The sequence below is a fragment of the Papio anubis genome, chromosome 4, assembly GCF_008728515.1.
Source record: "Papio anubis isolate 15944 chromosome 4, Panubis1.0, whole genome shotgun sequence".
Lineage (NCBI taxonomy): Eukaryota > Metazoa > Chordata > Mammalia > Primates > Cercopithecidae > Papio > Papio anubis.
Window position 1 is genome coordinate 72,282,325 of NC_044979.1, and position 21,913 is coordinate 72,304,237.

A 21,913-nucleotide genomic window follows, 5' to 3' on the forward strand; every position below is an offset into this window, starting at 1 on the left:
TGGGGATAATGACTTCCAGCTTCATCTATGTCCCTGGAAAGGACATGATCTGATTCCTTTTTATGACTGCATAGTATCCCATGGTGTATATGTGCCACATTTTCTTTATCCAGTCTATCATTGATGGGCATTTGGATTGACTCCATTTCTTTGCTATTCACATGTCTTTGCTATTCACGTGTCTTTGTTATCGTGAATAGTGCTGCAGTGAACATACACGTGCATGTATCTTTATAACAAAATGATTTATATTCCCTAAGCAAAAGGTAATAATGATTGAATTAGGACATAGAATTGAGAAAAGATAAGCACAGGTGGATATGGGAAATCTGAAATGAAATGGTAGAATCATCAGGATTTGATTACCAATTACATATAGAGAGGGAAGAATGCAAGATGACTGAGATTTTCAGCTTTGTTTGAGTAAGTGGTGATGCTGTGAATCGAGACAGAGAACATGGGAGACAGAACAGCTCTGAGGGAGAGAAGATACTGATTTGTTTTGTTTTGCTTTTCTTGGGGTTGGATGAAGATTTATTTAATTCTTTGAAAGTGTTAAGGCACTATCATAGCTATTCTTTTGGGGGAATTATTTTGGGGGCAGTAGTTTTCATTCTTCATTCACTCATTTATCCATTCTTTTTTTTTTTTTTTTGGCAGGAATTGTCCTAGAATCATTTTTTTAACAAAATTTCAGTCCTACCTACAAGTATTCCCTTAATCTGCGTCTGAGGATTTGGCTGTATTTCAGGCACAAATCCTGGTTAGAGATCTTACTTTTTCTAATAAGGTATCAGACCTACACTGTTAATTGTCAAAGGATATAGTTTTGCTCACTTCCAGTTTTTGCCGGAAAATATACTCTCCAGTCCTCAACTTCAATTCAAAGTATGCTTATGATAAATACTATTTGCAGAAAATGATCTAATTTCTCTAGATGTTTGGACATTTATCATTGAGAGCATCCAAAACTGTGTACTTGTATTACATTGGTTTTACTTTTCTGACAGATTGCTATCTATATCTATCTATATCTCACTCTGGTATTATCTCTTTAGCTTGCATTGAAAGGCTCTATAAGAAGCAAATGCAAAGAACCCATTATTGTATGTATTGTAAGGATATTGTCAAGGGTGTTGTGCCTTTGGAGATCAAGACACTGGCAAAATTTTCTCTCAGAACTTAATGCCAACAAAAGTGATTTTTTATATTTTTGTTTTCATTTATTTTTCCCCCTTGAGCTACTGGTATGTTCTACTGTTTTAGACTCTGAATTATGTACTGTGGCCCTCTCTATTTGCTTTGGCTGCTAGGAATTTGAGAGTCAAGTTTATTATCAGTAGATAGCAATTTTAAAAACCTTTGATTTTGGTGTGCTAAATGTCTTTCACTTGTACTATTTTAAGAACAATTAGGTTTTATTCTTTCTTGTTAAAATATGTTCTCTGTGATTGCATTTATTTTGTTAGATATCACATCATTTTTAGTAGTGAGATGTAATTCAAATAATGTTAGTTCTATTGATTTTTTTACTGACCTTGTAAGAATTAAAGGGGGAAAAAAATCTAGATTCAATAACATGTCCTAAGTGTATGAGTATAACTCAGTAAACTTTCATAATGTAAACATAGTTATGTAATTACCACCCAGAAGTAGAAACAGAGTATTTCTGACACCCCACAAACTTCTCTCATGTCTCATCCCAGTCATTCTTCTAAGGTAAGCACTGTTCTGGCTTCTGTCACCAAAATTAGTTTTGCTTGTTTAAACTTTAAATAAATGGAAGCATACAGTATATACTATTTTTACTGACTTCTTTTGCCAAATGTGTTTTTGGGGTTCACATAAATTTTAATTGCTATAAGATTTTATTGTATGAATATATCATATTTTACTTATCTAATTATTCTAGACAATTGTGTTGCCTCAGGTTTTTGCCTATTAAAAATAATGCTGCAAGGATTCTGTGTGCTTTTCTGTTCGGTATGTATCCAGGACTAGACCTGCTGGGAGATATAGTGTGTGTTGTTTCAGTAGATATTAGGGTTTTCCAAGAGGTTATATCAGTTTCCCCTTCCTCTGGCATCAAATGAGTGGTTCTGTTTGTTCAACATCCTTGCCAACATTTGGTGGTGTCATTTTTAATTTTAAAAAAATATTTTTAGCTATTCTTTTCATTTGTTACAGTGTTTTTATAGTATTAATTTGCATTTCCTGAATGACCAATACACTTGAGACAGACAGAATAAAAATACAGGGTAAAGGTCTTCAGATCACTGAGAAAGAGGATATTCAGTTGACTGTTAAATATACAAACATTGTTTTATGTAAAAGTTATCTATTTTAATTCTTCAGTTTTTTTAGTTTTATCTGTAGATTCTTTCTTTCTACTCACACAATCCTGTTGCTGCTGGTAGTGACTCTTATTTATTCCCTTCTAGTACTTTTTCTTATTGCACTGTCTATATGTAGAATTCAGCAGCATGCCTTACTGTCTATACCCTTAATCTTTGAATTTACTGATTAATTATTCAGTTAGTATGTATTTATTTAGCACTTAGTTTGTCTCTTTTAGAAATAGAAAAAAAACTGTGTGTGTGTTTTTTTTTAATAGTGAACTGAATTCAAAGCTGCAAGATACTTTGGAACAGATTGAGGTAAGAAGGATTATATTGTAACCTTAATGACTTTTTCTTTTCAGAAGTTTTTGAATAACATAGGTGCAACATTTTGTTTTGGCTTTTATGTTATTACCAATGTCTCTAAATCACTGTATTTCTTGATTTTCATTTGGGATATCTATTTATGGTCAAGTTTGTGTAAAAATTTACTTGTAAATTATGGGATGTCAAAACAGTATTTGAAAATGTTACCATTTCCAAGAAAAATTTCCAAACTGTTAGTCATAGGTATGTTCTCATAAAATTATATAATAGCCATAATACATTCTATGTATTAATTATATTTTAATTATCAGTTACTTTGTTGTTTAGTATAGTGCTAGTGAGTTAATTTACTTATAAGTAATTATTGGCTGATGAAAATCCTCCAAAATTCCTAAACCTCATAATGATACTCATATAGTTCTTCAAAAATGTAGAAACTAGAAAGCAAGAGATATGTAATTGTGGGCATGAAGCATGTTTTGCCTGTTACATGTATTCAAAATTCATCTCTTTTTCCTTGACAATCTTTGCAAAGGAGGGTATTCATTTTAATAAATAAGAATTATTTGTTTTCTTCTAGTCTTTTATTGTTTTCCTGATAAGAGTATTTATAAAAGTTGAGATTGGACTTTCAAATTACCTTTTGAGAAAGTAATTTTTGACCATAAATGCAATTATTTGCTATTAAATAATTATGAGAATAACAGTTTATTTGATAGTCACAAAAACAACTGCTTTGAGTGGCTTAAGTTAACAATTCTCTGAATATTTTAATGAAGTCTTTCTTTTGATAGCTCAGTATTTCTTCACTCTTAATAGATATTATTCTGTACTTATATTAAAAGCTCTTATTTCAAAGTAAAATCATTGAAATGGAAATCCATAAAGCATAGTAATTTAGATATAAGAGCTTAAATCTTGAGGAATATACTTTTAATTTCTATGTAGTTTTGTTGAGAATTCCTCTTCATTGATTAGAGAAAGATTGTTTTATTGTTTTCCAGTAATTCCAGTAATACTACAAATTCAGTTTATATAAGATTTTAGCAGATGCTTGAGGAAATGTTAAGTAGTAGTAAGAGTAAGATTCATTACAAAACTATTATTTTGTTTCCTGTAAAACACTAGGCATGGGTTTTAAGACATAGAAATTCATATGTTAATATCTTGGTAAACTTGATTATAGTTGCTAATAAATTTACAATTGCAATTTATAACTTTATTTAATTTTGTTTTTGACTTCTAAATCTGGTATGATAGTAAATGTTAACTAAAAGTGAGAGATTAGTCTTAATATTTTCCTCTCATTGCCTTGAAAACATAATTCCTTAACCATTTCTTGCTTCTTTTAATTACATAGGAACAGCTGGACGTAGCTCTTTCCAAAATCTGCAAGAATTTTGACATTAACCATTATACCAAGGTTCAACAAGCTTATCGACTTCTTGGAAAAACACAGGTTTGTTTCAAAAGCATGTTTGGATTTTTCCTTAATCAGGAATTTGTTGCCCTTCATGATTAAGTCTGAATATTATAAATCTCATGTCCTTAAAAAGTTTTATTTAACAAAGTATATTTTTATTCTGAATTAACAGTGATAAAATGGTTATTGTCATAGACTCAGAGGGTATATACTGTGATTAAAACATTACAGGAGTTTGTTTTGAACTATGAAATACTTGTCAGTTTTAATATTTTCACAATTTTATGTAGATTTTCCAAAAAGTATATTATAAGATAATTCAGTGGGAGACAATATGTAGTCTCTTTTAACTCAGCTCTTGGTCTGAAACAGGACTTCCTAATTTGCAGCTTCATGTGTGGTTAGATAGGCCAGCATGACTCCCTCAAAATGATATGTCAGCATTGTACATTTTGTACATTTATCTGTAAAACAGGTCCATTTTATTTATCAGATATTTCAGAGGGCCCTTTTATCCCCAAAATGTCATAATTTCTCTCATAATGTATGGTTTTTCATACCCTTATTGTTCAAGGGCTTCCTTGAAAGACTTGAAACAGGTGCCATGGTTTTGCAAGTTAATTGTATCTTTTGTTTGTATAGGATTATATGTTTACCTAGACAACATTTAATGTGATAGATGTAAATGTTTTCTTCCCTTAAATGCTCCCCTCTTTTAGAAGGAAGTTTAAAAATTTACTAAACAATTTAAACTCTACATTTTGAAATATGAATAAAGAAATTTTACTGTTTATTGTAATTTAGTTTTCATGTCTTAAGCTATACCCAAGAAGAAATCTAAGAAGAAAGAACTTAGCAATTTTGAGGGATATGTTTAAACACCTTTGAAAATAGGATTATAATTTCTCATTTCCCCCATAAGATTAAGTCTTAAATTCCATTAATATTTTTGGTACCTCCTACGCGCATTGTTTCAAGTGTCTGGATGTAGGCTTTTATGTATCTTACCTTTTAGTGAGGGATACTGGCATACCTCTTTTTATTACACTTCACTTTATTGTACTTTTCAGATACTGTGTTATTTACAAATTAAAGGTTTGTGACCAACCTGCGTCAAGCAAGTCTGTCAGTGCCATTTTTCCAACAGCATGAGTGTGCTTACTTCATGTCTGTGTGTCAGGTTTTCATGATTCTTGCAGTATTTCCAACTTTTTCATCATTATTATATCTGGGACAGTGATTTATGTTTAGGGAGCTTCATATTAGTATTGTAATTGTTTTGTGGTCCCTGGACTGTACCCATATAAAATGGTGAACTTAATTCACAAATGTGTGTGTTCTGACCACTGCACCAACTGGCCATTCCCCCTTCTCTCTCCCTCTTTTTTGACCCTTCTATTCTCTGAGACACAACAGTATTGAAATTAGGCCAATTAATAAACCTACAGTGGCTTCATGTCTCTCACTTTAAATAAAAAGCTAGAAAGGATTAAGCTTAGTGAAGATGGCTATGCTAAAGGACAGATTTTCAGTGTACACGAAATGGCCTTCTATTGGAAGAAGATGCCACCTAAGATTTTCAGAGGTACAGAGAATAAGTCAATGCCTGGCTTCAAAGCATCAAAGGACAGGTTGACTCTCTTTTTAGGGACTAAGGCATGTGGAGGCTTTAAGTTGAAGCCAATGCTCATTTATGATTCTGAAAATCCTAGGGCACTTAAGAATTATGCTAAATCTACTCTGCTTGTGCTCTATAAGTGGAGTAACGAAGCCTGGATGATAGTACATCGATTACAGCATGGCTTACTGAATGTGTTAAGCCCACCGTTGAGACCTCCTGCTCAGAAAAAAATTTCTCTTTCAAAATATTACTGTCCATTGACAATGTACCTAGTCCCCTATGACTTGGATGGAGATGTACAAGAAGATGAGTGTTGTTTTCATGCCTGATAATATAACAGTCATTCTGCATCACACGGATCGAGGAGTAATTTTGACTTTCAAGTCTTACTACTTAAATACATTTTATAAGGCTATAGGTACCATAGATAGTTATTATTCTGATGGATCTTGGGAGAGTAAATTGAATACCTTCTGGATTTACCATATGCCATTAAGAACATTTGTGATTCCTCTGCTGGATCTCAGGAAAGTCAATTGAAAAGCTCCCATAAAGGATTCACCATTCTAGATGCCATTAAGAACATTTGTGATTCATGAGAGGGTCAAAATAGCAACATTAGCAGGAGTTTGGAAGAAGTTGATTCCAACCTTCATGATGACTTTGAGGAGTTCAAAACTTCAGTGGAAGAAATCACTGCAGATGTGGTAGAAACAGCAACAGAAGTAGAATTAGAAGTGGAGCCTGAAGATGTGACTGAATTGCTATAATCTTATGATAAAATTGAATGGATGTAAGAGTTGCTTCAAAGACAGTGGTTTCTTGAGATGGAATCTACCAGTGAAGATGCCATGAACGTTGTTGAAATAACAAGAAATAATTTGGGATATTACATAAACTTAGTTGGTAATGCAGCAGCAGGGTCTGAGAGCATTGACTCTAGTTTTGAAAGAAGTTCTACTGTGGATAAAATGCCATCAAACAGCATCGCATGCTACAGAGAAATCTTTTGTGAAAAGAAGAGTCAACTAATGCAGCAAACTTCACTGTTGTCTTTTCAGAAATTGCCATAGCCACTTCAGCCTTTAGCAGCCAGCACCCTGATGAGTCAGCAGCCATCAACATTGAGGCAAGACCCTCGACCAGAAAAAAGATTGACTCGCTGAAGGCCCAGACGATTATTAGCATTTTTAGCAATTTTTTTAAAATTAAGGTTTATATGTTGTTTTTTTAAGACATAATGCTATTACACACTTTAAATAGACTATAGTACAGTGTAAACGTAACTTTTATATGCACTGGGAAACCAAAAAATTTCCTTTGTGATTTATGCCTGTAAATGAATATGATATCAGGTAGTAACAGATGCTACAAAGAAATATAAATCAGGGTATGTGGATGCAGAGATAGAAAGTACTGATTCATATTGGCTGGTCATGGGAGGTTCCCTGAGAAGATTACCATTGAGAAATGCACTGAATGATATAAAAGAATGAATGCATGCAGAATGATGCAGAGGGTAATTAGAGATATGGTTATGTACAACATATTTAAGAAAGAGCAAGATGAGTACCAGTTATAAATAAAGAACAACAGAGCAGTGTTCACGAGTCACATTTATTTTGAGTGCTCTGATAATCTGGTTATGTGAAGGGTTATTTGCAAATAATATACCCTACAGTTATAATTCTGGGGAAAATATTATCTTTGTGTTCTAACTATTATTTGAAAACATGTTTCCCTGGGTTTTTTCAATCTGTTGAAATTTATTTATTTTAATAATGTGAAATTATGTTGTGCATTTTTTCTTTCCACAGACAGCAATGGATCAACTTCATATGCACTTCACCCAAGCCATTCACAACACCGTGTTTCAAGTTGTTCTTGGTTATGTGGAACTATGTGCAGGAAACACAGACACAAAATTCCAAAAGCTGCAATATAAGGATCTCTGTACAGTATGTAGTGACTTAATTACTATTCATATATCTCTGCTTTAGATTTTAAATTTATATTTCCTTTATCTTGGCACCTACCTATCTGAAGATGCTACTAAAATAAAAATAAATCTTTGCCAAAATTTTTTTTTCTCCCAAGTTGTTCTTTTCCTCATAGAGAAATTGGAGGACTCAGTCACACAAATGGTAAAGGTTACTGAGATTGGAGCATGATTGCTTCTCAATCGACTCTGCCATTTCATAGCTTCTTTTATCCATCTCTCTCCGGCTCCAAATTATCTCCTATGATTGCATCCAGTAGGCTTCTAAGCAACCATCATTGCTGGTTTTCTGTACAGATTTTCAACCAGTTTTTTCATGTGTATGAATGCTGCCTTTGTCAGCATCTGTAACTTTTTTTTCTTTTTCTTTTTAAAGAAACATAGGTTTTTAAGTAATATAACCCAACAGGTGAGAAGTGTACTGACTTGGGTTCTGTTTTAGAAGTAGGTCCTGCTGATGAGTTGATGTAGAGTGTGAGGAAAAGAGAGTGATGAATAATTGGGAGAATGGTAGTGCTATTTGCTTTTATAGGGAAGACTGGGAAGGAACAGGACTTAGGTGAAAAATCGTGAGGAATTAGTGTAAAATTAAGTAATCTTCATCCTTCAGTGAATTGTCATGACAATGAGTTGTCAAACCTGCTGGTTATATGTCTGTTGGGTACTAGAGAAATTTTCTTACCTGAGTTACAATAAGTATCCTGGAAGGGTGTATTATATATGATGTATTAAAGATTAAGTTAATAACGACAGTGGATGTATGTTAACATATGTGGCTAAAAATATCTTTTTAAACTAATTGTAGAAACCATGAGGACTGTTTTACAGATTTTATGATTACTAACTTTAAGTGTGATGTAGTTGCATAATTTTGTCTTTAAATGTTCAGTTTTAAGTACAGTTATCATTTGGTAAATATTAATAATTTTGAAATGTGTTGTTTATTGTTATTTTTCTTATGTTCTTACTTTGATAGTATATATTATAAAATTACTCAATCACCTTTTTTATTCTAATAAGTTTTATTAATTTTTTTATTCTAATATTGCTCTCACTAATAGATGGTAAACCAATTTATTATGTTGGCAATTTTTTTCTGTTAAAGCAGAAAAGAACTCTTAAAAATTAGACCAAACATTTTAAGCAAATTAGATTTTTGTCTTTTCATCTTTTTAAATTTGGTTAAATCTGTTGAGTATGTTTGTGTGTGTGTATTTTGCTTTCTTTTATTGACCACTTTTATATGCTTTTAAAACAATCAAGGACATATATTGTGCTCATGCTTCTTGAGAAAGCCCCTCTGTGCATTTATATAATAAAAAGCTGAACAAAATTTTTTATGAACAAAACTTTGTGCTCAAGGTGTTTATCATTATGTTTCTCCTGAGTTTCTTTCACTTTTTAAAAAAGCTGACTGTAGGCCGGGCGTGGTGGCTCATGCTGTAATCCCAGCACTTTGGGAGGCCAAGGAGGCCAGGGGTTCAAGACCAGCCTGGGCAACATGGCAAAACCCTACTTCTGCTAAAAATACAAAAAAAAAAAAAAAATTAGCCGAGTGTAGTGGTGCATGCCTTTAATCCCTGCTCCTGGGGAGGCTGAGGTGTCCAGCTGGGGCGATAGAGTGAGACTCTTGTCTCAAAAAAAAAAAAAAAAAAAAAAAAAGCTGACTATAAAATAATCTTTTGAAGTAGCTGTGTATATATTTAAATTATCAGATAACAAATAGATTATCCTTGATTTCATCTTTAGTAAATACTTGTTAAAATTATCCCCAAGAAACTTCTGGTACTTTATTATAAAATTATACATGTATGTGTGATAGTAGGTGATATATGTATATACATATGTATATAAAATATAGTGGTTAGCTAAGGAGAGGAAAGTCAGAACCCTTAGGAGCTGAATAAAAAGCTGATGAAAGAAAATCTAAATACATTTTCCTGGTAAGAAAAAATATCAAGGTTCTGGCATAACTCAGGTAAGAGAGATAATTCATGAAGGAACCTCGTAGTAGAATGTAAGCTTCTTATTTTTCAATATGTGGCAGTGGGGGATCATTTTAGCCTCTGACTAAGAATAACTGATAATAATTATTGAAGATATACTTGTGTGAGAGCAAATGTGGCAGTGGAGCGTCAGGTGAGCAAGAAGCAGGAGAGTCCTCAAAAGATGTGCAGGGTGTTGACTGACATGAAATGAGAAGAAAGAGTCTAGGCATTTTGGCAGTTTATATCCTCTGCACAGTAGCAATGTTTTGAAGGAAGTGTTTAATTATACATAGAGCTTAAAAATAACATTGAAAATTAAGATGAATGGTACAGAGTTAAGAGGGAGATTGAGTTCCTGTGAACAGGGAATAATTGTGCTTCCTTTAAATGGAAAGAGTGGAAATGAAAAGAGATAATCATCTGCTTGCTTTATTCATAGTATCATTTTAAACCATTCTTAGATATCAGCCTAAATGAGCTACAGTGAAATTGAGCTAATTAAAAAAAAAAAAAAAAAAAAAAAACCCTCTTGGATATCTGGGATGAAATTAGTGTTCCATTTTTATTTACTCTGGTATACAGAACCTCAAGTTCTTAAGGCCAGCAGCATCCTTTCCCAGTCAATTTTCTGCCATTTGTTTCCATTCACCATTGCTCTGAGTTTAAAAGTTTAGTTGGTTTTGAGCTTTTTGAAATTATTTTGCAATTGAATGTACTTTTTTTTCTTTATTAAACCATATTTTTTGAGTGGTTTAATTAGATGCATAGTTTTTATTGGTTGTCTTTTAGTCTGTTTTCCCTGCTTTTCTTGAATGTATTGGTTTACTGCTTTTACACCAGCTGTTTAGGTACTTTTCTAAAAAAAGCGGGTACGTTATTTTGAAACCCAAATAAATTGGTAATACTTAGCAGCAAGATTTCCAAATGAAAATTCATCATACTTCATTTCTGGAAAGGGACAATATAAAGGGCTCATAGTAGTACTTTTATTTACTTAAACTATTAAGCCTTATTTGTGATTGCATTTACATTTTGATGTACCCTACATATTTACACCAATTTGCGGAGATTTATAGACAACATTTGGAAGCTTTTAATTTAGCACCTTTGTAGATAAACACTTTGTGGTTTATTTGAAAGTTTATGAAGTATTCATAAGGATTTTTTTTTCCTTTTTAAAGATAACTTTACTTTGGCAGACTGATGGGTTTTCCTGGGGAGCTTATTTCAAGATGCTAATTAGGATGTTATTGATTAATTTTAGGATAATAGAGTTGGCTAGGCTGCCTGAAGTTTTCTCAACTATTTTTGAAATTGTTCATTTCCAAATGATCTTAATGAGCTTTGAGTTCTGTTTTTATGATGAGTTTCATAATGTACTAAAAATATGTGCTATGTAAAAATATACTCTCTCTCTATATATATATACACATATACATACACACTCATATATATTATTTGGGAGAAAATAAAATGTTTCTGTTAGAAACAGCTTTTGAAATTATTTCATTATGTATTTTCATAGTGCCTGGCACATTGGAGGTGTTTCCTTAGTAATTGGATTGCCATATTTGTCTCCAATTGGTGTGGTGTTGGCACAATTAGTCTGTTTAGGTTAAGTGAGAGGGAAAGAAAACCAACACTGAGCACCTTCTCTGAGCTGTGTACTTTTTACAGGTGCTTTATATTAGTACATTATAGACAAACTGTAATATTGATCTAATGTTCCATTCTTATAGGCTTTTAAAGTTGCATTATTAAAAATAATATTTTTTGTTACTGAATTATAATCCTGTCAGTTTTTTGAGAGTGAAACAATATCTTTAGTAAGGTGCCTATAGAAGATACAGTTTATTTTGTTATTAGTATAAAACCCCAAAGACAGATTCTTTTGCATGAAAACATGTTTCTGTTCCTAAATTCTCAGGATTTTTGTGAAGAATTAATATTTTCTGTCATCCAATACTGTGAGAGTGTATTGACTCTCTTTACTATGGATGATAAGCTGCAGGAAGTTAATGCTAAAGTTAATGTTCATGTTTAGTACCCATTTTGTTTTGCACTCTCTATAGAATTAACTGCTACCTCCTTATCCCTTTTCTGTTTTCCGATTTCTTAAACTGGTATGTTATTTATATGTCTTTATGTTGTTCTCAGTCTTTGTAGGGTTAGAGATGATGTGAGTTATATAAATAGTGACTCAAATTAAGCAGTCATTAATATACATTCTCAAAAATGTGCATATTTTAAATTAGAAAACTAAAACATTAATTGTAGGAAAAGCACAAGCAAAAAGAAGAAAGTAAAAATTGCATATGTCTGCATGCAAAGCTGGTTCTTTCAATGTGTATAAGCTGATAGCTTTTAAAAGTAGTTGCACAAACTGTCATTATAAACAATTTTTCCATTTCAGTATAATTTTTAATGACCAAATGGTATTTCACTGTAAGAGATCCTGTGGATTAATTAACTGGTTTCCTGTTCTTGGATATTTATGTTATTTCCAGCTTTTGTCATTATGAACAGCACTGTAGTAAATATTCTTAAAAGCTAAATCTTTGTGTACATCTTTAATTGTTTCTTTAGGATAAATCACAAGAAATGAAATTGCATTGTTTGTCAAAGCTTTACATTTTAAAGGCTTTTGGTTTGTCTTTCCTAAATTGCGCTATAAAAAATTATATTTCAATTTACACTCCTGAGCAGCAGAGTGTGCGTTTCTCCCTTTCCCTGAGCACGTGAATGCTGATTATCTTTTATTTAATACCATAATTGTCAGATGCCAGAGGTAGCATATCAAAAATAATTTGTGTTGCATACCACTCAGGCATATTTGGGATGGTAGGGAGGTTAAATGACATTTCATTGATTGTTGAGGTTAATTTGCTTGATGTGGTTGGATAGCTGAGTAGACCTTTCTTGCTGAATGTTACAAATTTGAATATTTGGTTGAAGAGAGAAACCTTTTCACTTCAAAGAATATTATCATTTACTTGGTTTGCTCAGGTCAGTTTCAGAATGAACTAAAAATTCAGTTGTCAGATTTATTCTTATCATATATATGGACTACCTAGCTAATTTTGTAGTATATGATTTTATGTAATGATTTCTAGGTTAAGTAGGTTTTGATAATTTTTAAAATTAAAACTTAATGACCAAAAGGTAGGCAAAGAAAGTTTATTCGTTTCTTCCTTTTTTTCCTGCCATTTTCTCTCTGGATCATCAAAAATTGTGAAGAGTCTGAAATTTTATTCTACTTGCAAATTAATAAGCTAGGCTGTTACTATTTCATAGATGCTGGTAGAAGACATAGACTTCATATTCTTAGCACTATAACTTGTTAAGTTCCCTTGTCATTACTGAGCTTTTCTTTTTTCTTTTTTCTTTTTTTTTGAGGTGGAGTCACCTTCTATTGCCTGGGCTGGAGTGCAATGGTGTGATCTTGGCTCAGTGCAACCTCCGCCTCCCGGGTTCAGCAGGTTCAAGTGATCCTCCTGCCTCAGCCTCCTGAGTAGTTGGGATTACAGACTCCCACTACCACACCCAGCTAATTTTTGTATTTTGAGTACAGATGGGGTTTCACCATGTTGGTCAGGCTGGTCTCGAACTTCGGACCTCAGGTGATCCGCCCACCTTGGCCTCCCAAAGTGCTGGGATTATAGGTGTGAGCCACCGTGCCTGGCCTACTGAGCTTTTCTTACACAGTCATCAGTTTTCTTACTTAGTCATCAGTTCAGATCAGCAAGGACACATAAGACTTCAAAGTAATCATCTAGTTAAGGTCACATTAATTATGATCAGAGGTAGAGTAAGAAAAGGTCAAATGGCATAAAGTATCCAAGGGGTCAAAATACCTCTTTAAGGTTGGCAAGGGAGGAAAAAATTGGGTCTTAGATTTCAACAGGCACAACGGGACAGTGTGTGTCCAGGAATGGAAAGGAAATATCATGAGCAATGCCATGAGAGTAGGAAAGCACAGGGTGGGTGAAAGGAACAGTAGATTATCTGGCTTGGTTTAACCGGATTTTTCAGTATGGTGGTTTGTTTGTTTCTAATGCACCCAGGGAATAATGAGTGCCTATGGAGCACATGCTTTGGGTAACCATTTGTCTGGGTAACCAGTGTTACTCTCTTGGCTGGAAGTGGAGGGGTGTTCTCTTCATTTGAAACTGGCCCAGGTCTGGCAAGGCCTCTATATTGTTCATGTCTAAGAACCCTTAACATTATCAGTGTAGTTTAGACTGCTGGGTGATTTTTTCCGGGAGGGGGATTGGATTGGAAGTAAAAAAGAGCCAACCTATGGTGGCACACAGCTTCCAGCAGAAAGGAAAAATAATATACTAGTAGGAAACCATTTTTGGGCCACCTTGCCCAACAGGAAACTATTTTTGAAACCTGCTAAACACCTGATTATTTGATAGTGTCTTTATATTTAAATACTACCTTTTTTGTGTGATCTCAGGCAGCATGGGGGTTTATAGCATCTTATCACTTGAAACTTTGAAAGATAATTATATATTCTGATTATACATGCTTTGCTTGTTTTATAATATTGAGCTATCTATTTGATTAAGGCCATTTAGCAGCAATTAGAATAACCTGCCAACTAAAGAAGAACTTTTTATTTCGCAATTTAACGAGTGCTAGTTACTTAATTCCAAGTTGGGATTATTTATATCATACATATTACATGTCTTATGTGTATATACATATTTAGCATTAATGATAAAATGCCTGGTAGATGAGAATGAGTGTTTTTCTCCCCGTTTATAGTTGTTTTTAAATAATGAATGAAACCAGTGAGTTACAAGGAAAGTTTTGCTAAAAGCATATGCATAGTTTTGTCTATGAGACTCATAGCTTTTAAAGCTTCAGAGGGACTCTAGGAGATTTGCTTTAATATTTGGAGTTTAGATACAGGAATTGCTATGCAGGAGTCATGATCAAGTAAGTTGCGAAGTTGGGCTCCAAGCCCAAAAATGTTTCATCTAGTTCAGTGCTCTTTCCACTATGCAGTACTACCTCTCTGGTTTCCAATGGTTGGAAACTTCTTAAGATAATCATATTTCATATAGGTAGGCCCTCACAGAAGTAATTAGATATTGGAGTAATTAAATTTTAGATACTGGCCCAGACGCTTCTGTAGGTCCAGAGTTACCGCGAGCTGTTTTCAACTCCCTGGGCCTAGTGCTGTTTTGACCAGCAGCATATTTTCAGAAGCCACTCAGATAAGCAGGATTCTCCCCAGCAGCTTCTGATGATGTGAGCTTATAGTGCCAACAGCATTCATCTAAAGATACTGATAACTCTTTGTTGTTTTTTGAAATCAGTCTATCACTGTGTGTGTGTTCTGGGGGCTGGAAGCACTGGGAATTTTGGATCTCTGTGAGGATGCCAAAACATCTGTTCCCTTTATGTTTGTTAGGATGTGATTAGAGTGCTAAATCAAAACGTGGAACAAGAACAAAATAATTCATTACGACCATCCCTAAGATTTTTCATTTTGACGCTCTAATATAAAAAGCATTACTTTGAAATTTTTGTAGGGATTTAGTTATAGAGATTTCTTATGAGTATTAAAGTAAATTATAGAATAAAAAGCAAAAGACTAGCAGCTTTTCCCCCTGTATTTACTGCTTTACTTTGCATTTAAATAACTTTCAGAAGACAATATTCTCTTATTGTGTGCTTCAAACTTATAAAGGCTGCTTATATTAATTTCTGGATTTATACTGTTCTTTGAAAATGGCCTCAACTTATATTTTATAATCAAGACTCAGATGTTGCTGGTTTTGATAAGCTAGTTTATCATTTTTATTTTAACCAGGTGGGTTGGTTGAGATGGTTAATAGTAGAAATGGAAGGTGCCAAGTGTTACTGTGAACTGACAGTGATAAGAGATGGGAAATCAGATTTGTGGATTTTGTGAAAGTGTTAATCAAAATTGGATTAAGGAGTGAACTGTGGTGTTTGAATGTGAAGCATAGTGGAAATGCTGTGAGCTTCTTGCATAGAACATCCAGTTTGTTCATATTCTCCAAATCCTTCCTCCTAGGATATTTGTTTACCTTTTATGATCACCACATGTATTAGACATGTATGTTGTCTCTGTTATAGAGTTTATGGATTTTTTAAAAATTAGGATGCTTAAAATTTCCTCTTTTTTTCTGTGTATTTCTTGGGATATTTTCCAAAGATTATATGCCTATTTTATCTTTTCCCCTCACTTTATAATCTTTGCTAAATAAATTGATGCTACTAGCTTTCAGTTGTAGTGTAGCAGTGGAAAATAGCTTTAGAACACAGAGAAATATTTGGTAATTAAATTGCGATTTCTTATCTATTCTTAAAAAAATTTCAAGATGTGTTATTTAGCTCTTGGGGTGTCTTACTATGTGAATATTTTGTAAATTGATTCAATCAAGACTTTCATTGCTATTTTCCATATGTGATGTGAACATAGAACTGGGTTATAGTATGGTGCTCCTCTGCTATGGTATTCTTAGTATTATGCCAGATGAGTCTCCCCTTAGCCTGAACTGAGTTTCAATGTAGGTATTTAGTAATCAATGAATGACTTCAACCAGTGATGAAACAGGAAGATACAGGTATCTTTAACACGTTTATGAAAGGCGAAACTGAGAACCGGAGTAGTTTATTATCTAAGGCATGTGACTGGTAAGTTGTGGAACTAGTGCCAGCTGGAATCCAGGGATTCCAATTCTTAATTTAGGTCTCTTTCCATTATGCCCTGCAGATGTGAAGAACTGATGTTTGGGTGGAACACTTAGGTTCCTCTTGTTAGCCTGCCTTTTATTTTTTGATTACTTGTGTAATTATTTGCTTATTCTCTGGCTTCATTGAATCTCTTTGGTTATGATTCATTTATGTCTTTGCAATAAAATTCTCTATTTGAAATTTGGAGGTGATTTTTATAAAGTAGAAAATACTGGGCGGCAGTCTTGATTCTCTTTTGGCCAGCAGTTTTTAGGTCCGTCAGTACTGCACTGCAAGAATGGCAGATTTTGGGATCTCTGCTGGCCAGTTTGTGGCAGTGGTCTGGGATAAGTCATCCCCAGTGGAGGCTCTGAAAGGTCTGGTGGATAAGCTTCAAGTGTTAACTGGCAATGAGGGCCGCAGGTCTGTGGAAAACATCAACCAGCTGTTGCAGTCTGCCCACAAAGAATCCAGCTTTGACATTATTTTGTCGGGTTTAGTCCTGGGAAGCACCATTCTGCAAAGTGCTGAGATTTTGACTGAAATCGCCTGGATCCTTCGGCCTGGTGAATGTCTTTTTCTGAAAGAGCCACTAGAGACAGCTGTAGATAACAATAGCAAAGTGAAGACAGCATCTAAGCTATGTTCAGCCCTGACTCTTTCTGGTCTTATGGAAGTGAAAGAGCTGCAGTGGGAGCCCCTAACCCCTGAGGAAGTACTGTCTGTTTGAGAATATCTTGGTCATGAAAGTGACCGCCTGCTGTTTGTTCAGATCACAGGCAAAAAACTAAACTTTGAAATGGGTTCTTCTAGTCAGCTTAAGCTTTCCATCACCAAGAAGTCTTCTCCTTCAGTGAAGCCTGCTGTGGACCCTGCTGCTGCCAAGCTGTGGACCCTCTCAGCCAACGATATGGAAGACGACAGCATGGATCTCATTGACTCAGATGAGCTGCTGGATCCAAAAGATTTGAAGAAGCCAGATCTGGCTTCCCTGTGGGCTGCTTCTTGTGGAGAAGGGAAAAAGAGAGAAGGCCTGCAAGAACTGCACCTGGGGCCTTGCTGAAGAACTGGAAAAAGAGAAGGCGAGGGAACAGATAAGCTCCCAACCCAAGTCGGCTTGTTGAAACTGCTACCTGGACGATGCCTTCCGCTGTGCCAGCTGCCCCTACCTTGGGATGCCAGGCTTCAAACCTGGGGAAAAGGTGCTTCTGAGTGATAGCAATCTTCACGATGCCGAGGAGGGACCTGACATGGGACCCATCTGCTCCTCCAGCCAACTCCTGTCCCTCACATCCCACCATGGTGGCTCCTCCTACTTCCTCTGGATTTGTTCACTCTGAGATCCATTTGCAGAGTGGGTACTTAGCAGACAGAGTGAAGCTGGCTGCGGGGGGCGCAGTGGTGTGTAGTGCTGCTGTGTATGAAAAGACCAAGGTATTATGGGGCCCAGTTACTCAGAATGGGATGGATTTCTTCACCTCATGTTAAGAGAAGGAAGTGTGTCCTGAAGAAGCCCTTCTTCTGATTTAAAATGCTGGCCAGAACACTCTTGAGCCCAGGCATCCTTGAGCATTTACACTCTGTGACAGAGCTCTAGACCCCTGCCCCGAGTCTCATCTCAGCAATGCTGCCACCTGCTTGTCTTTCAGAGTTGTTAGTTTATTCCATTCTTTGTGACACAAGCCAAGTGTCTCACCACCTCCTCAGGGCACCAGAGGACTCACTCACTGGTTGCTGTGATGATATCCAGTGTCCCTCTGCCCCCTTCCACCCCCAACCACATTTTACTGTAGCATTGCATCTGTGTCCTGTTGTCATTTCTGTAAACCTTCAGGTATTAAACTTGCTGCATATCTTAAAAAAAAAAAAAAAGAAAGAAAATGCTAGTTGCAAATGATTTTAGTTATATGATGTTAAAAGGATGAGAAGAATTTGTCACTGTGAGAATTGACACCAGTTGGTTGTCACTGTGAGAATTGACACCAGTTGGTTGCATGGCATAATGGAAAGGGGCTCAATTTTAAAATGAAATAACTCTTTTAACTTATTGCCAGTATAACCATCAGAGATTAACATAGCTGGGCTTAAATTTATTGAAAACATTGTTTTTTGTTTGTTTTTTTTTTTAATCTACCCCACTTACCTTTTTTCCTTAAACTGTTTATTGTATATGTATTTAATAAAATGGTCCTTAAATTTGTTCCTATTTTACAATATAAACAGGCAAGAATCATCTTGTTTGCTGGTGCTGCATATATCATAGTCTTATGTTTGTACACGTGAATATATTTGAAGATAATAAATTTGGGTTCTTTTGGGAGACGTTTAGGTATGTGCAGTGGTTTAGTTAGATCTCTGGATTATTTACACTTGAATCAGTTCAGTGAGAAGAAAGCCTTGCTATAGCTTCACTATGTAACTTTAACTTTTTTTGAAAAAAAGATTCACATAAACATCTGTGTGCATATATCTCATCCAAACCCATTAAATTTCAGCAAATCTTCAAGAGATAACATAATGAAGGACCTCCTTTTTTTCAAATAAATAGGCAGATAATGAGCTGGACAGTGGTTGGGTGGAGAATAGAAGATAGTAGGTCTAAGTTTTAATTTTCTGGTTTGTTAAACTGTGACAAGTATAATAGAAATTAATTATAGGACTATAACACAATTATTTGTACAGTCATAATTTTTCTTTGGGAAAAAATATGACTAACACTGCCTTTCTCTTATCTACCAGAAAGAATGTTGGGCTATACTTAGATCAAATTTGTTTGCATAATATATAAATTTATGCAAAGTTGGGCTAATAAAAGTTAGAAATACTGACTTGTACAGGAGTACCTTTATGTGGGTGTATGATTGCTGAGTTGCAGCCCAGAACTTTTTGGGACTTTTGTTTTGCCTTGTTCTCGGAAAAGGTTTTTAGTCTTTTCCTGATCCTGTGCATTAGTATTGGCTTTCGTCATATGTGTATGGTATAAGAGGTATGTCAGGTATAATTATGTGCTAAAACTAAACCAAGTGTATTAGTCTGTTCTCACGCTGCTAATAAAGGCACACCCAAGACTGGGTCATTTATAAATGAAAGAGGTTTAATTGACTCACAGTTCCACATGGCGGGGGAGGCGTTATAATCATGGCGGAAGGCAAACGAGGAGCAAAGTCTTATCTTACCTGGTGCTGGCGAGAGGGCTTGTGCAGGGGAACTCTCACTTATAAAACCATCAGATCTCATGAGACTTATTCACTATTACGAGAACAGTATGGGGGAAACCGCCCTGCCCTTGACACATGGGAATTATTACAATGCAAGGTGAGATTTGAGTGGGGACAGTCACAGCCAAACCATATCATCAAGGGAAAACATTAAGACTGGCTCATTGTAAGGGTAGCGATTATAAAAGTAAATGTGAGAAATTACCCAAAATTGTTTTTCACAGCTGCAAAGTACTCTTTTGTATGTATGAATAATGTTATACCAATCTCCTGTCTTTGGACATTTAAATATATTTCAGTGTTTTGCAATTACAAATAATCCTTTAATAAATAACATGGTGCATATGTATTTTCACATTGTTTGAGGTATATCTTCAGTATAAATTCCCAAAAGTAGAATTGCTGGGTTGAAGAAAAAATACACATGTAGATCGTGACAAATTTCCCTCCTTGGGATTGTACTATTTTGCATCAGTAATGTATGCGAGTGCCTGTTTCATCACAGCCTTGCCAACAGAGCGTATGTGATGTCAAAGATAAAGCCAGGTACTAGTTAAAGTGTTGAGGGCGGATTTTAATCAGAAGATATTATTGTAATAGGGAAAATAGTCCAGTGTGAACTGACTCAACTTTGATTTATACAATGGTGACTGGGCATTTTTTAAAGGGAAAATGAGGGAAGGGGTTGAGCAGGGCTTAGTGGAGTCAGAAAAGTGAACATTTACAAAAAGTGAGAAGGGGGTTAGTCCATGTGAAACCCATTTGTATTTGCTAACTGATGTTTATGGAAGTTAGGCTCCTACCCTCTCACAGAGACTGGGGAACAGGGGCCCTATCTTCAGATGTTGGAACAAACAGTACATTTTTTTTTTTTCAAGTACATTGGCAACCTTAAGTTTTTTTCAGGCTGGCACTTTAAGGGGGGGCTGAAGTCATCCTACGGGTGTGACTTGAGTCATTAGAGACTCTGTTAGGTGTTTCGTCCAAGTTTTTTTAGGCCATGGTTAAGAAGATAGCTGAGAGGAGCCTCACTAGAGTTTAGTTAAGGAGAGAATGTCAGTGCTCAGCTTTAAGATTGAGATTGGTGAGAATCTTTGAGATTGGTGAGAATTTGCATCTTATTGTAGTTTTAATTTATATTTGTCCTATTACAAGTAAAGTTGAACATGCTTTTCTGAGTTGAAGGGCCATTTTTATATCTCTGTTTATGAAGTATGTTCATGTGCATTTTTTCTCATTTTTTTTGATAGGAGTTTTAGTCTTTTTTTTTTCCCCAAACTTTTAATAATTCTATATAAATGTGAAATATCAGCTCTTTATTGTGAATATATATTATGAATATTTTACAGATTTGTCATTTGTCTTTTGACCTCACATATGGTTTTTTTTTGCTATATAAATTGTTTATTTTATATAGTAAAATCAAATGTTACTTTTATTGCTTGTAAATTTTGTGTTGTAATTAGAAAGTCTTTTTCTATATCACTGTTAGAGAGACATTGATTCATGTTTTCTTCTAGTATAGTTTTATTTTTTACTTTTAAATATCTTATTCATTTGGAGTTTATTCTTACGTATTCTTGAGGAATATGTCTAATTTTATTTTTTTCCAGCTAACTATACAGTTTTCCCAACACCATTTGTGAAGAAAAGACTATCTTCATCTAAGTGATGTGAGATGCCATCTTTATCATATACCAGATTTTTATATACGACCAGATCTTTTTCTGTACTTTTTTATTGGTATCTCAGTAAATTTATAAATTTACTCGGGAAGAATTGACATCTTGATGATGTTGAGACATCCTAACCAAGAATAAGGGATTTCTTTCCATTTGTTCAAGTCTGTTTTTATGTCTCTTGGGGGTGTTTCATGGTTTTCTTCTTGGTTTTCAATCATTTCTTATTAAATTCCTAAAAATTCTCTCTTTTGTTATTATAAATGAGGGTTTCTCATTCAGTATCTCTTCTAAATGTTTATTTGTATACAAATGCCATTGGTTTGGGCATGTACATTTTATAACTTGCTTCCTTGCTGAATTCTTTTATGGTTTGAATTAGTTTTATTATTGGTTCACTAGGAATTTCCGGGCATATTTTTATGTCATTAGCAGATGTAGTTTTATTTTTTCTTGTCCTATTCTTTTGCCTCTGTTTTCTGTAATCTGATTACATTGGCTTGTACTTCTGAATCGTTGTTAAATACCAGCCCATCTGCTGTGAATCAAACAAAGAAATTATTGAATTAGCAAGTGTTCTCATAAATAGCAGTGTAAACAGT

The 21,913-nt window shown here is 34.6% G+C and overlaps 1 protein-coding gene, 1 long non-coding RNA gene and 1 pseudogene across 5 annotated transcripts in view; 2 read left to right on the top strand and 1 right to left on the bottom strand.

The window, feature by feature from the left end:
- VPS50 (VPS50 subunit of EARP/GARPII complex) overlaps positions 1-21,913 on the top strand; it is a 118,194-nt gene that overhangs the window by 35,551 nt on the left and 60,730 nt on the right. For both annotated transcript variants that reach the window (XM_021936035.2, XM_021936036.2), the window contains exons 10-12: positions 2,615-2,657; positions 4,027-4,125; positions 7,528-7,668. In XM_021936035.2, coding sequence (XP_021791727.2) covers positions 2,615-2,657; positions 4,027-4,125; positions 7,528-7,668 — 283 coding nt within the window. The remainder of the gene's footprint in view (positions 1-2,614; positions 2,658-4,026; positions 4,126-7,527; positions 7,669-21,913) is intronic.
- Positions 13,290-18,271, top strand: LOC101013552 (annotated as a pseudogene). The gene has a single exon (XR_002521083.2). The product of XR_002521083.2 is annotated as an anamorsin pseudogene (transcript).
- Positions 21,761-21,913, bottom strand: part of LOC103883077 — a 48,576-nt gene continuing 48,423 nt past the window's right edge. For both annotated transcript variants that reach the window (XR_004183208.1, XR_002521084.2), the window contains exon 3: positions 21,761-21,849. This is a non-coding gene — a long non-coding RNA (uncharacterized LOC103883077). The remainder of the gene's footprint in view (positions 21,850-21,913) is intronic.